This window comes from Stegodyphus dumicola, chromosome 1 (genome assembly GCF_044657685.1).
Source record: "Stegodyphus dumicola isolate Sdum_Otavi_A_Nest chromosome 1, ASM4465768v1".
Taxonomy (NCBI): Eukaryota; Metazoa; Arthropoda; class Arachnida; order Araneae; family Eresidae; genus Stegodyphus; species Stegodyphus dumicola.
In genome coordinates, this window is record NC_140768.1 from 282,809,360 (window position 1) to 282,826,341 (window position 16,982).

The window sequence follows — 16,982 nt, forward strand, 5'->3', positions numbered from 1 at the left end:
TTTAAAAGATACTATCTATATGCAATGCAAATTCCAATTTAATGACATTATACATGACTACGTGATGGCTAAAATCTTATACCCACAAAATGTGAAATAATATAGCATACTGAGTCACTGATTCTTCAGAGTATATGTATCCCTTTTATAACACTGTTTCCTACAATACTGTTTTGCTCTTGCATGAGAAGAAAAACTGCAGAAACTCTCATATAGCATGGTTTCATTCTAGCACATTAATGAATATGAACAAGCCCTCTTATAACATTTTATATATGCATATACTTTGATAACATGATTTTTATTCTAAACAATTACAAAATAAAGTTGCATACTATGTCATCATATGTAGGACACAATAACAATCTTTTTATTTATACACATGAAATAAATCCGTGGAAAACTAGCTGTCTAAGTCTTTGTTTGTCTTAAACTTATTTTCCATCCTTGCTTTACTCTGATATTATTTACAGATACAGTAGATCAATTATATTACACAAAATGGATCCGTATCCATTCTATTAATCCATTAATAGACATGCCATTCATAATGGCCAAGACAACCGCATTCTCTCACACTGAAATTCTTCTTAAACTGAATCATAGCCATTATTTACATAATATATATCTTGCGTTCCAAGTGTTCAGTAAGTAGATTACATAAATTATATTATTGTAATTTTTGAAGAAACTTTAAAAAAACTTTTTGGATTTAACTTTGTTGTTTTCAGACGTAATTATTGTGAAATTATATATAAATCTCATCTGAAAGCAAGAAAACAACTTTTAAAAGAAAATTATTTCTTTGGAGGTGAAAATACAAACCTGAATCATTTTTTTAAAAGGAGAGAAAGCATCTCATCTTGCAAAGAACCTAAATTTAAATGAAGTAACAATGAGAACTTTAAAAAAAAAAAGGAAGGGCAATTATTACAGGATCTTCAATATCTGCAAAATATGCAGCTCATCCCCATGTGCCAACTATTCAGAAAATAGAAAAGGCACTCAGCATTTTAACATTGCTATGCAAGGAAAAAAAAAAAAAAAGATTCCATAGGTCAGTAATAAATATCATTAGAGAAAATTTACAAACATCTGAAGCAATGCAGAATCTTCTGTAAAGGCACTCAGCATTTGAAGAATGTTGTGAAAAAAAAAAGATTTCATTAGCCAGTAATATCACTACAGAAAAAGCTCTAAAAGTTTACAGACATTTAAAGAATGCGGAGAATCTTTTGTAAACCCAGAGTTTGGTGAAGAGTTGATTTAAAAAAATTTTAAAAACATTTTGCAATTCACAGCATAAAAATTCAAAAAGAATCCACATGGCTAATAATGAAGCTGGCGAAACAGATCCAGAAAATATTGGTACTCTTCTGCTGCTTCGTTGAGTTTGTTAATAAAAAGTTCTTTAATGTGTGACAAAATATGAAATAGATAATAAAACAAATTCTAAATTAGGGCTTCCAGATGCCCATATTTGGTAAAGGATTACGTTATTCAAAATTTGATCGCTCTAGGTACCGTTGTTTTATCACAGTGAGAGAAACATACATACATTTATGCAGATTCTTCACTATTTAATTTCTTTAAGTATAACAGTACAGGGGCGATAATATTTGGTGGCTACAATTTGAAAAATGAAACGGACATTTAAAATTTTTGATACAAAATTCCAAAATGACATTAACAGCCCTTCTGGGCTAAAAACCAAAAGAGAAAAATATATCCAGCTTTAAGGCATCCGAAGATCACATAATGTCACTTTTGTGCAACAATGTGTGGAAGAATTAATGAAAAAACTCTTGCTAGTTTATAAATCTTTTAATTCCCATGTGCTAAAAGCATGAATAAAAACACCTTACTAATACAATGGAGAGCAAACTCAAAAGCTTAGGTGAGAGGAGATTCAACTACAGACTGGTTTTTCAACTATTTTGTGCTGGAGTTTGAAAATTACTTTAGAAAAAAGGAGGGAAAGCTTCAAGGTGCTTTTACTACTAGATAATGCTCCAGTCCACTCACTGATATTAACACATCCTAATATCACAATAGAGTTTTTCACCACCGAACACTACTCTGCTGCTCCAACCTTTATATCAAGGTACTGTTAATACTTTTAAAACGTACTACATAAGATGATCATTTCAGTCGATTTTAGACTCAGTTGTTTCAAAATCAATTGACATAATGAAAGCTTGGAAGGAGTTTTTGATTAAAATTTGTACTAAAAACATATCACTTTTGGTAAAAAAACGAAAAAAATCAACTTTAAAGAGAAGCTATGGGTAATATCCATAGATAACTTGCTTGAATCCCTAGAAAATAGGATTCAGAGGATAACAGAATGTGTTAAATTGATTGCATGCAAAGGTGTTGTGAATACGGCCAATGAGGACATCCAAGAATTACAAATGAAGATGAAATCAACTAAGCAGATTTATCAGGAAAGGTGTCTAAAATTGTTAATCAAATTGACTTTATGAATAAGTTCTGATGAAAGTTATGAAGTTATTAATTTTACACTAAAAACATTACAGGAAAGACTTATTGAAAAATTCTGAATCATTTTATTTTTCACTGAAGACCCTTGCACTGAAAGAAGAAAATTCAAAACAGAGCTGAAAAATTGCCTTTTATACAAGATTTACTACAAACTTGAAAAGGCCAGTAAGCAAACTAAAATAACAGATATTTAAAAAGAGCAGAAGATGCAAAAATTCTTAAAGAAGAAATGAGTTCAGTGATGATTTTTTTTTACCTAAAAAGTGCCCCATTCATTGCACTGAAGAATGATGAAGAAGAAATTTAAGAGCTTGAATTAAATAAGAGAAATTTTTGGTCTACTTATGTTTTTTATATCACATATGTTTATATTTTTAATAAAAATTCCTGAGTTAAAAAAAAATTGAAGATTTTGGAATGCATCCCTCAATATTGTATTGATTGTTAGTCTTGTATGACATGGTTTCATGCAACATAGTGTTTTCTAGAAACCAATCCACTGTATTATAAAAAAGATTTCAGTCATTTAATGATTTAATGAAGAACACATTAGATATCATTTATTAAAAAAGTTTGACAAAGTTAAGAGGAAATAAAACATTTTCACTTGGAATGACAAATTACAAGCCTTTGTAAACAGCCCATCTGCTCCATCAGCAGGAACTGGAATGAATATATTGATCAAGGTTCGCTTCTTTAACTGCTGTCTCCTGCAGAGTTGCTTGGTTTTCCTGTTTCTGGGGGCTATGTATGAATAACTGAAATGATGTAATACAGTTTTGCACTCTAGTGCAACCACAGTCTTGTGGCAATTTATAATGCTCCTTTAATTTTTTGAGCTTTTGTGCCCCAAGAATTTTAGCTCTATTCTATTCAATTATTGATTTTGGATGTTTTAAGAAGTATTTTGCCAAAAGTGTTATTTCTCTAGCTGTATTGGTTGGCAGATAGTCTTTACTAGTCTCTACTCTTGCACAAGGATGCAGCTGATGAAATAACATGTTGCAACTTTGTTTCAGAAATTCTAGAATGCAGGTAAAAAATATAATTTGTTAAACCTTGTTCTGGATACCCATCAACAGTTTCTAAGGACGTTCACGACCAAGTCATAATGACTGACCAACATTCAATTTTTCATGAATTAGCAAAAACATCATTGGTACACGAAACTACAACTGAAAAATTTTTGTCCATTTGTGCTTTCTGAGAAGCAGTGAAAGAAGAAAGTAGGTAATTATGTTTCTTTGTTTTGTTATTAAAAAAAATCAATCAGTTTTGGAACAAATTGTAATGAGAGATGGGAAATGGATATTGTACTGTGATATCAAGCACTGAAGGACTGTGTGTGAAGTTGCTAGGTCTTTGCCATTTATGTCAAATGAAGGACTGCATTCTCAAAAAGTTTTGCTATATGACATCCTATTCACACATACGCACACATATATAAATATATATATGAGAACAGGATGCCGACAGCATAGTTTATTGGAAGGTGCTTATATTTAATGAAATAATAAATGCTGACCTCCACAGCAGGCAGCAGGGCAGTCTAAGAAGACTGTAGGTATCTAAGCAGTCAACAACCATAGAGGCTGGTGAGTATATTATTATTTATATAAATATATATTATTATTATTTTCATGATAATGCCAGACCTCAAGTTGCCTTGATCAACCACTAAAAAAAAAAAAAAAAAACTTTGGATTGAAATATAGAAAATTGTTAACCTTTGCCAGCTTCTTATAATCCTGCATTAACAGATTACTACCTTTTTTAATCATTAAAGAAAACCTTCTTTTTCCAAACCTCTGATGATGTAAATAAGCATTACAAGACTTGTTTTTCAATCTAAAGCAGAGCAGTTGACCATTGTGGGATAAATCATATATAGTTTCCTTTTTGTGTTCTTTGCCTTTTGCTCTTTAGAAATGAGTAGGAATTTTGTATATAACTACCAGAAGCCCAAAAATTAAAAATTAAAAAAAAAAAAAAAAAAAAAAAAAAAAATTTAACCCTTCAACTTCTGGTAGCAGAAAACATTGCCGATTATCAATGTTTCACAGCTTTAAAAAGAGCAAGTACAGCATACAGAAAAGAGCCTATATCTATATCTATATCTATATCTATATATATATATATATAATATAATTTATTTATATTGCTTAATGAAACTTAAAACTGGGAATGCAAAATTATGATTAAAATGCTTGGCAACTTCAACATTCCTTCAATTTGCACTTTTCTTTCTCCCCCCCCTTTTTCTTTCCTAAATATTTTTGAAAAAGTTATCATTTTTTCTGATTTTTTGGGAAAAGTTTGTATTTCCTGTTATCATTTTTCAGACTTTGCAGGAATTTCCTGATATATAGAAACTCCGACACAGAAATGTTAAAAATTAAAAACAAGAGAAACAATTACACATTAAATTTACACATTTTTTTCTTATCATATTTACCTGTTGAGTTTGAATATCAGAACTTTAAAATATAAAAATCAGAATAGTTACAACAAGGGCCCATATTTGATGACATACAAATTCACTGAAAATGCCTTAAAATGGCCAGAAAATGCACTTAAAATTAAAAAAAGGGGGGGGGGCTTGAAAAGTAAAAAAAGTCTCCCAAAAATAAAATGTAAAAAATGACACAATTACTAAACACTGACAACTGATTAAAAACCAAAGAATTACATATACTTGAATTTTATTTTTTTCTTCATAAAAGCACACTTGTCAAACATCTTCATGGGGTTTCTAATCTGAAAGTCTCTCTTTTAAAAATGGAAAAATCCATGGTCATAATGCTTTAAAGAAGGAAAATACTTAAAAAATGCATATGTCATCAAAATCTACACCCTGGTTATAACAATTGCATATTTATATAATGCTACCAGACAAACTACAATAATTATACATCACAGAATGTATACATAAAATTTTAATACATACAATCGCCTTCACAAATCAATGGGCCAAGGTAGTATCGGCCTCTTTTTTCATCCATAGTAGTACCAGTATCGCCAAAACGTAACTGTCGTACAGGCAGAAACTCCTTCTGTGTTAAATCACCTTCATCTGACAGCCAACCTTCATTATCATATTCTGAATCGCAATTGCACCATTTACTTGGATCTTTGCATGTACCATATAGACCACAGTTACATTTTCTTGAACCGGGGAGAGATCCACCCCAGTAATCCATTTGTCGATTATTGCGACTAACCCACCAAGAAAATGGATCAAATTTTGCAGGTTCTGGAGCTAGTAAAATTAATAAACTAAATTATAGAACCTGTGAAAAATAGATGGGAAAACTGCAAAATTAGCTTACAAAAAATAATAAGTAAATTTTAGAGGTATTTTTTAGTTGAAATTTAGCAACTACAACTTGATTATCACATAGGGGCCTAAGGGGTCTCGGGACTGGGTAAGGCTCAGCAGGGACCATACTGGTACTGCCTTGTCAGCTCTTGCTCTGTGGAGTCGAAACATTGTAGATTGATCAGTGGGTGGGGTGGCATTAATCCCATTTGGCCAGAATCCTTAGGTCAGGAGCCCCCTACTCCAAGCATTGTGTAGTTAAACAAATGAGCCAGAAAATCATTGAGTACAACTCACTCTACATAGTGAGACCTCCTCAAAACAAACAATTTTAAGTGATTTTGGTCACTTTACAATGGCCATTTTAGAGTGCATGATTATCACTGGTGTTCAGTGCCATTACTAATTATGCTGCCAAAAATACTGATCACTCTGTGATGATGAATTTAACATGTGATTACTATGAGAATTTCACTTCACATTACATACTTTAAACACAGGACAAAAGTGTTAAAAAAAATCGAATTGAGTTTTATATCATGTAACACTAACTGCATTTCTAGAATAGATGACAATTTATTTTTAAACATTAACAATAATAAGCGTGCAGTTGTTTGTGTTGTTAAACACCCCCTCGCCGGGAGTTGACTCAGGCGAATGCCTGGAAAGTACTAGTTAGGATCTGTACCTAGGCAGTCTCAACCACGGGGGTATATAATCACTCTTCACAGAAGGCCTAAGGGGTCTCGGGACTGGGTAAGGCTCAGCAGGGACCATACTGGTACTGCCTTGTCAGCTCTTGCTCTGTGGAGTCGAAACATTGTAGATTGATCAGTGGGTGGGGTGGCATTAATCCCATTTGGCCAGAATCCTTAGGTCAGGAGCCCCCTACTCCAAGCATTGTGTAGTTAAACAAATGAGCCAGAAAATCATTGAGTACAACTCACTCTACATTTAAAATTCCTGCAAAGGTAGTTTGGGCTGTTACCTGAACAAGTTATGTATAAGGGAGATTTAGGGCTTATCAAAAAAGAAATGCATAAAATATAATTCAATGTTTTTTTCTTTTAAAAAAAGTTCTACTTATCAAATATTTTAACTAAGTTAAAAATATTTGACTTAAAAAGAAAAGTTAATAAAAATCTTTAACGCCTTTCTACGAGATGAAATATTCAATCCTATTACTCAAAGATACCAGTTTTATCAAGGATATCAGATATCAGGTTCAGTAAAGACAAGTTTTACAGCACAGTAAAAGCCCAGTAAAAGCCCAGCACTCAACTAAAACGAAAACTCAAGTAAAATTGTGCTTTAGAATTTTAGAAAAATCTCCCCCCCCCAAAAAAAATCTAATAAATGCGAGATTTTAATGCCATTATAGAGCTTGTAATATTATTAATACATATACATTGTTGCCAAACAGTAAGATTTAGCGGCAATAATGGATAAACATGATGTCACAGCACAATCAAAAGAAGTTCTTTTGGGTTTAACATAAATTTGATTCATTCTCGATAAGTCAGTTTTTGTAAAGAAAGACATAAATTCTGTTTTTTTCCTCACACTTTTAAAGTCTGATTAATATTTTGGACTGCATGAAGTAAAGTATTTTGAAAGTTACAGAAGTAGGGTAACCAAAAAAAGCTACGATATAAAACGATGGTGATGTCATGTGAAAAATTATGATAAGCGATTTAAGTTTTTTATATCCTACATCTGTAATTTGTGTTCTTTGTTATATAATAGTATAAAGAATGATCTGTTTATTTAAATTTCTACCAGGAATGACTAGCGACATCTCTGCCAACTTTCATGTTCATCGAGATTTCATAATAATTGAAATACATTGGCTTTTATGACTGATTTTTTTTTTTTTTTTTTTTTTTTTTAAACTCATTGGATCCTTCACTCTTATTCTATATTTGGCTCCTTTCTCAGGCTTACAACAATGCCTCCACTCAGGCTTGAACTAAAAATAAGAACTAAACTGTTACTAACTAAGAGACTTAACCCAGGCTAAGACAAATATCTAACGTAGTTGGCCCTTAATTTAAACTAGTCGGCGAATATCAAAAGGCATGTGCTATACGGCCGTGCGTAACAGCTTCAAGACAGATTTAGCCCAAAAGCAAACACGCGCTACTCAGGATTCTTATATCTCTCTCTCCCGAAGTAAGTTGAACCTTAAGTACTGCTTCTAACTCATTTGCATTCAACACGATTCTAAAAACTCATTCTGGTAGGGAGTTGTAAGTGGAAACAAGAATTGAAAGGAGAGGACTCTGAAATTAAAATAACTGTTATAAAATTAAAATATACCTTAAAATTTGATATAATTTTAAACATAATCTTTTGATATTCAAGTTGGAGCAAATAAGATGATTGTTTTCATAATTTTAAAGCAGAAATCTTTTTCATTATTTTGGTTCTAACATGAATTCTATTTTTTATACCATTTTTCTAAAATCTAACAAAGACCACAAATTGTAAATATTGTATTAAGGAATAATATTCTGAAAAAATAAATAAAAACAACAAATCACACACTGTTTAAATTTAGAGTTTTAAATTTCAGAAAATTATTAAAATTTATTTGTATCTTTTAATAAAGACTATAACAGATTTAAAAACATAAATTTTAGAAAGTACCTGCTGAACCAAATAATCGAGCTTTGTAACACTCATATCGCAAATTCTGGCGGCAGTTGTATGAGCGGTTTACAAGTTGTATAATTTGCTCCATTTCAGCATTATATATAATGTTCTGGATAAAACTGCCTGGTTTGCTAAATCCTTTTACATCTGTAGGTCTTTCATTCTTGTGGTGGAGTATTGTAACGGCTGGCCCTTCAACTAGATAAATAAAAGAATTACACATAAAAATTAAACAAGCTGTAAAGAGAACAGCTATAATTCTATTAATATCAGGATATCACCAGCATTAAAATGCATACAAATTTTACTTAACGTAACTTATTCCTTATTGGTGTTGCATTTAATATATATATATATTTTTCTCTCTCAATTTCAGTTTTCCCCCTTTTAAATACTGCAATTTAAAATTTAATTTTCTTCCTTTTATTTTCTATTTATTTATTTTGAGGGGGGCAGTTGGGAAAGTTTGGATGTTGGAAATCGGAGATGGAGACTTTGGACTCTGTTTTGTATTTCAATTAATTATTTTCAGTCTACATTGGCATTAAAAATATTTTGCGATTTGGATTTTTACTTGCAGAACCCCCCAAAGGAGTTCAAGGAACTTCAAGGTTCCACATAACACAATTTAATGACCAGTAGCATAAACCATTAAAAAAAGTAAGCTGATGCTGCTCATGTAACTAATTGTATGTTGCAAACCATTTTTAGACTTAATAAAAACCATTGTTAGACTTAAATAAACATATGCAATGAACTGAATGATGACAAATTTTCAAATCTGAAGTGAAAAAATTCTAATGATGATAAACTTAGTAGTAATTTATTTCCACCTAAAGGCACTGCAGCAGAGTTAGAAGTATATTAAAACAGCTTCCCATATTGCAAGAAAATTGTATTAGTATTCGTATTTTTATTCACCAGTAGCTGAATATTTACGCAGACTAAATACCAACAGTTCGATTTAAGTTCAAATTCTGGCAAATAACTTGGTTCTACATTGCTTTTTCCAAGTGCTTTGTGAATATGAATCACTTTTCCTCACAAAGTCCTTCAAACATTTTTTTAATTAGGCAAAAGGTTTTGCAGCTTTGCTATACTCAATTCAGTAAATATTTTCATTTACTACTGCCAGCATAAAATATGAGAATAGTATACATGCAGAAAATTTGTACAACCTCTTACAAACTGAAATGTTTTTACAGCAATTCAGAAAATAAATATAGAGCTGAAGATAGTAACAAAAATAAATAAATAAAAGCCAACTTCAGCTTTTCATTTCAATGGTTGTTCTAAACTGTTTTATCGAATTGTGAAATATCATCACAATTTTACAAAATTAGTATTATAATTAAAAACATGGACAGTGTTCATACCTGTAATTTTTCTACTGTTTAAATAATAAAAAACCAGTTAAATGAACTGGTGACTATTTGAACATTTTATCCATATAAAGTAGCCAAATGCTTGAAGCCTTGATAGAATTGCAGTGTACTTTAAAATTATACTTGCAAAATTTCAAAAAGTGGTTACCATATTGTTCTGGAAATCAACTATTTATAACAGTGTCAAACAATGGAAATCCATTACAACATAAAAAGGCATTGTTTTTGGTAATAAACAAATGCAATTTCCAGACACTATTAAAATTGATGAACTAGGTCACATAACTGAGAAATTAATACAAAAGAAAAAGGCATACACATTACAGTAAATCAATCAGTATCCATATACAGGACTACTGAAGCCTTACTGCACATGAAATGTTCAGCAGATCTTTAATAAAAACCAAAAAGATTCCATTGAAAAGATAGTGCTGATCTTGCATTTTTATAATACTTCAAAAACTTAAAAATTACATTTGTATTTTTATAGAATAAATTTAAATGTGCTATTTATTTAGATACAGAATAAAGCATAAAGTAAATTTTATGTTTAATTTTTGAATTAGTTTCCTTTTGGCAGTGATCTAGAATAATCATCATTATTGTTATAATAAATGCAAGAATAAGATAAGACAGTATTGATTTCATACATGGATATTCACAGGTAACTGGGAAGTATTTTAAAGGCCCACTTCCATCAATGTCAATATTTATATCCGCTCTCCTACTTTTAGGATGAGATAATTTATAAGCTTCACAGGATAACTGGTTTACAGCTGTAAAAAAGAAAAAAAAAAAAAAAAAAAAAAAAAAAAAAAAAAAAAAAAAAAAACATCGTAAATGAATTCTTTATTCTGATGAGTATGAAAAAATAAAGAAGCAGCAACTGATAAAAACTTACGAATATGGCAAACTGCACCAGTATATCCAGTTTTTTCACAATCACACTTAAATTCTTCCCAGTTCTGTTTACACACACCACCATGTTCACAGGGATTAGGATTACAGCTACAGCAAATCCAAAAATGAATTTTTTAATACAAATTCATGAAATAAATAAAGGAGCAAAAGAATATTTAGTGCAAAATTTATTTACACTGCACATAAGATTTTAAGTATTTTGAATGTCTGAACTTCCTATTATTGTTCATTTGTAACTGGAACATTTATATAACTTAATGTATATGACAGCATTTGTAAATTTAATGATAATACCCAAATAAGAAATACATTTGTATAACCATGTAACAAACATATTAAGTACTATAACCATCAATTCAGATTAGCACATAATTTTCACATTAGTAAACTTAATCATTCAATAATGAAAACATATTTAATAATATTGAGAGAAGCTTTTATAATCTCTGTGGGAATATATTAGGTTTAATCAAACAAAAAGGTCACAACAACCCCAAAATATTTTCCTATCACAACACAGAGTAACCAATCATTTTCAAATGTAACCTTGACCTTACCAGATGTTAGCAGAAAGAAACAGATTCCTGACATTACTTTATAAGGAATGACTACACACAATAATTCAATATGTAGTACTGATTGAGTTCCAGCTGGACAAACATACCTGACAAGTATGCTACTTGAAAACAGCATTTTAACTGCAAATTTTTTCAATAAATGGAAGGCATGAGGTCATTTGCATTTTATGAACCAAAAGCAAGAAGCCAATCAGCATTAACAGAAGAATAGTTGCAATAAACAGTAAGCCTCATTAAAATCAAGACCTTTGTGGTAAAAATAATTCATTCTAACTGGAGACTATTAATTTTATTTTTGGAATCATTTTTCTTCACACATTAACCATTTACAGTATATAGTTACACACTTAGTACAATCTATTGCACGTCATTACAAAAAACACTACAATAATACATTAATTACAAACTTGAAAAAAATGAAATCACACATCAATTTTAGATGAACAGTTCCTGTATACTATGCTGTCGCAGGCAGGAATGAAAATGTCTGGAATTTCACAACCAACAGTACTCATGGCTTCCATAAAACTAGAACTGAATTCAGATATTGCAGCAAAACATTCTACAAAGGCATGTAACTTTTCGTAACAAGTATGCAGAATGGCACTTCTCTTCTGATGATATTTCTTGGATGTGAGACACAATTGTTTGCATAGCAGCACGCACAGCAACACCATCATCTGCACTAACAAACTCCTCAAAACTAATACCAGGGTTACATATTGCAGACTATTTCTTTCTTTTGTCAGGTGAAGTGGTATCGTTATCATAATCTAATTCATCAACAGGATTAGTACCTTCAAGCCTCCAAATTCTGCTAAAACAGTTCTGTATGTGTTCCGATGACATGGAGAATAGTTTCCATGATTTCCATGGTGCTGTGATAGCTTTAATTGTATCAAGCACACTCCAAGTTGGTGTTCCATCCCCTTTTCAGCAATGCGAATTCCAGCTCCTACATGTCGCTTACAGCAAGACCTCTTCATAACTGCAATAAGGGCCTTGATCCAAATATTGAAGATGACTTGTTACATTTGTGGGATGGAGAGTGAACCTTTACAGTGGTTAAGTTCAGATCATGTATGTTATAGGCTGTACACCTGCTCAATGACATAAGTATATGGCTAGTCTGAGCCACCATTCAATAATTAAATAGAAGATGCCAATTACAAAATGATGAGCTGCCAATCAAAGCTTTCTTATGGTGCCTTGAACCAAAGGTTGAAGATGACTTGTTACATTTGGGGGGGAGTCATGCATGTTATGGGCTGTACACCTGCTCAGTGTCATTAAGTGTCAAGCCTATAAGCTTGGTATCATGCCTATTCTGAGCCACTACTCAACTATTAAAACAAAGATGTCAATTACAAAATGATGAGCTGCCGATCCACGCTTTCTTATGGTGAAAGTAAATAGATGCAAGGTTTCACTAAATTACCACTATTTATGTTTTTTAAATAATGAGATTTCTTAGACTTATGGATCTTTAAAGGACAGTATTTATTGTTGAGTTAATGTTCTATTTTTGTATTCTCCTCATGCAAATTAGATCAGAGGTCAATCCAGCAATAAACTACCATGGTTGCCATAGATGATGTAGTATTATTGTCTTATTGCCTATGTTGTGCATTGACATGCCGGAATTATGAACGCCAGATTTACTGATTTTCTTTTCTCTTTGGTTTTAATTGTAAAGGCTACTGTTGCAGCCTAAGTTACGTTATGAAATAAATATTAGTTTTATTTTAGATTAGTCCCGGTCTTTATTTAAGCAAGGCAAAGTATGCTTTTGCACCAACACCAACGGGTTACGGGCCCAGTTCAACTTTGTATGGAAGAAATATAAGGGAAGAGGGCCATTATCTAAGAAAAGAAGCTGAAGTTTTTTAAAAGTTGGTCAAGCTGTTGTGTTCATGAGTAACTAAGATGTGATTACTACCAGAAGGGTTTGAATTGTTGAACCATGACAACTGGGTCTGACAGAAAGTCGACATTAAGATGCTGCTGCTAGACAGATATTGCTGGAGCTTCATAGAAGGTAAAGAAGGAGAACTGGATAAAAGTGCAACACAGCATGACAAGCAGGATTTCATGTTGAGAGAAAATACCGCCTTCACTTAAGTTATATTATGGAATTAAAACTAAGTTCAGGCCATTGATACAAAAATGTTCAAGTGGTAAAGAAGCATGAGAGGTTCTACAGAAGCAATATGAACCAAAAACAAGAACAAGATCCAGCTTCTGGACGAATTTTTCAGCATTAGATATGAATGGGATGAAGAAATCAGGCTATTCATCGCAAGGATAAAAATGACTGCAAAGAGGTGGACACAACTTAGTGGATCTTTTTAAAAGGTTTCAGACAATTCGGAGGTTATCACAGCAATACACTAGGACTATGCAGTTGATTTATAGGTGGAAGGACAAGGATTTTACGACAGAAAAAATTGTCGAAGAAATGGTAAGGGAAGAAGGTCAACTTAGCCAGTTACAGGCGAATGTAGAAGACATCAAGGTACGTGTATTCAATACTATTATCATAAATGCAGGGAAAGTAGGCAAGTTGAAAGTAAAACTAAATATAAGGAAAAAGTGGGGAGTACAAAGATAGGATCTCATTATAGATGTAATAAAAGTTGACACTTAATTTCTCCCTGTAACGAAAATTTAAGTAAAAATCAGAAGTTTAAAATAGATGATAAAAAAGGGCAGTTTAAAGATAAAGAGTTAATGTTAGTAGAAAGCTATGTGTCAACTACAAATTAAGGAAGTAATTCAGATCAATTTAATTGGGTCATATATATGGCAGCTACAACTCATTTCTGTAATGATAAAACTTTGAAGAAATAAATGATGTATATGTCTTTAGCTGTAGGAAATTTTGAAAGTACTAAGAAAAGGTACCATTAAATTTGCAGCAAGAGTAGGCAACAGAATAAATTGGATTCAGTTAGAAAATGTGTTGTATAATCCAAATCTAAAAAGAAATTTACTATTGGGAGCAAGGTTAGCAAAAGCAGGTGCCCATAGTTATAGGTTTAAACAGGAAGATACGGATATATTCTAATAAATGGGATAGATTATGTTACACAAAACAATATGACATACTCTATCACGTAAAACCACTTGAATATGCAACACATAAAAAGGAAGCTGGCAACAATACGAAACCTGGAAATCTAAATAAAGTAGACAATGCAAAGCTATGGCATCGAAGATTTTGCCATTAAATTTTGATTAGATAAAGAATACTAGTAAAAATCAAAGTGTGAAATAAAACAATACATTTCCCATATGAGCAATATTTTCGGCTGTAACTTTAAACTGAACTTGTTGAGACATCCCACAACATTTGCAGCAAATACCAATTTTCATAGCCATTCACTTTTCAACAATAAAGGATGTGAAAAATTTTTCTCATTAAAAAAAAAAAAAAAAAAAAAAAATTGATTTCTCTCAGTTTGAAGAATCTCAACAAAACATTTTTATTGCTGAGCCATCGAACAGCTGTATGATGAGGCAGGTCAGGATGTTCAGCTTTGATGTCTAAAAAAACATTCATGAAAATAGTGGTGGTTAAGTCCATGACAGTAAATTAGGTTTATTACTGATACAACTGGTTCAATAACACATGATAGACTGAGGTGTTTCCCACAAAGAGCTTGCTAGTGAATAATACAGTGAATTACCAGAAGTTTTAAACATTTAGCATCTTTACAAACCTTAAAAATTTGTCCAACTAATTTTTTTGCCGTTCCAGATATATTTTTTCCACCAGTTCTACCACATTTTAACAGATTTCATTTCAAATTGTATTGTATTAGAACTTTTTCGACTTCTTTAAAGATATCTCCACCTGTAGTTCTTTCACATAGACTAGTTATAAAAGTTAATTCTTCAATAACCTCAACTACAGGACCGAATCGAATACATACCAGAAATTGGACAGTATCAGTAATATCTATCAACTCATCAAGAGCCAAAGAAAACTGTCTCAAATTTTTTGCTTGCCTTTTGATGGACTCTTGATGTAGTTCCCAATATTTTCAAGTCTTCAAACAGTTGTCCTCACTGAAAGATTAACAGACTGAAGTATATCTATTTCTTCTAGGCACATTTCTTCAGCTGCCACAAGCAAACATAATTTTATTAATTCACAATTGGTAACTGGTTCTAACTGCTGCAGCTAATTATATATTTATATAAATAAGATCATTCATTAAACATAATTATGTATTATAAGTTTGTTGAATATGAATAATAAATCCATGAAGCAATTTGGATAATTATAGAAAAATTTAAATAAATGTAAAAAATAAATCTCGCAAAGAAAATGCAAATGCTTATTTAAAAATAACTATTTTACTATTCAGTATTTTTATAATTTTGAGGAGAATCATCCCAATCATCAAATTCAGATCAAATCACTCCAATTTAAATGATAATATTGAAAACATACCGATCAGCCATTTGACAAGCATCAAGAGCTACATTATTTCTTCGGTGTTCAGGTAAACTGGTAACAGCTATAGAATGACCTTCTATTTGAATATATCTCATACATCCAACAAATCCTTTAGAACCATACAAACCACCTAAAATGGAAAAAGGATTATTTTTTAAAGAAATTTTATTATTATGTACAAACTAGTACATTTAAAAGGAATAATTAAATTGTTTAATAAAACAAATATATTCCACGACTTGTTTTATTTGGCACTCACCTCCAACAAGATATTCATCTCCAGTTAGCATAGAAAACTGCCTAGTAGTAATACTTGGTTTTTCATCAACATGCAGCTCAATCCTATTTGTCTGCAATATTAACATTGTTCTATGCCACAAACCATCACTTAAATATCCTAAAAGAAGCACATATAATTCATTTGGATGAGAAAGTCTCATTGAATTGCATGAGCATTCATTGAATTTATCTCATTGAATTGCATGAGCAAAAAACTTTAGATAAGCCATTTGAGGAAAATGCTTATCTAAAGTTTTTTGCTCATGCAATTCAATGAGATAAATGCAAAACTACATCTTGAAGATTTTCATTATTAAATAAGTGAACAAATCTTCACATAGCATTTATTTATGATGAAATGATATCATAGCATTTTTTTCCTATGATTAAATTTTGACACTTTGAACAGCTCATTTAAATTTGTAAGATTTTATGTTCAAACTCTTAAATAAATATAGAATTAATTCTTAAATGTATGGCATAGCTTCAAACTTTTTAAGTGTTAAACTGAAATCTGCACAAACAGATCAAATTGCCAGTTCATTTTAATCTCATAATTTTCACTTAAATTTTTTTAATGCCTTGATACAACGGTAAACTTTTTAACTATTATTCAAAATTTTTAAAATTGCAATTTCTTGTTATGCTATTTTCATTTACGGATTTTATTTTTTACATGAAATAGAAATATCTGAATAATCTGCATTAATGTACCATATCCAAAAGGTTAAAGTGTGATTCAAATACATTATGTATACATCAAGAATCAAACAGTGCTTGTCTCATGCTTATGAAACACACACATATACGATGAAATGTTTCATCATCCATGAAAGTAAATCAAATCCATGAATGTAATGACTTGCTCATTATGA

The 16,982-nt window shown here is 31.2% G+C and overlaps 1 protein-coding gene across 3 annotated transcripts in view; it reads right to left on the reverse strand.

Annotated features, from left to right (window-relative positions):
* Nrx-IV (neurexin-4) overlaps window positions 1-16,982 on the reverse strand; it is a 76,757-nt gene that overhangs the window by 25,330 nt on the left and 34,445 nt on the right. For all 3 annotated transcript variants that reach the window (XM_035365428.2, XM_035365426.2, XM_085807874.1), the window contains 6 exons: window positions 16,088-16,225; window positions 15,823-15,958; window positions 10,766-10,872; window positions 10,515-10,640; window positions 8,474-8,677; window positions 5,453-5,764 (listed from right to left, as the gene is read on the reverse strand). In XM_035365428.2, coding sequence (XP_035221319.1) covers window positions 5,453-5,764; window positions 8,474-8,677; window positions 10,515-10,640; window positions 10,766-10,872; window positions 15,823-15,958; window positions 16,088-16,225 — 1,023 coding nt within the window. The remainder of the gene's footprint in view (window positions 1-5,452; window positions 5,765-8,473; window positions 8,678-10,514; window positions 10,641-10,765; window positions 10,873-15,822; window positions 15,959-16,087; window positions 16,226-16,982) is intronic.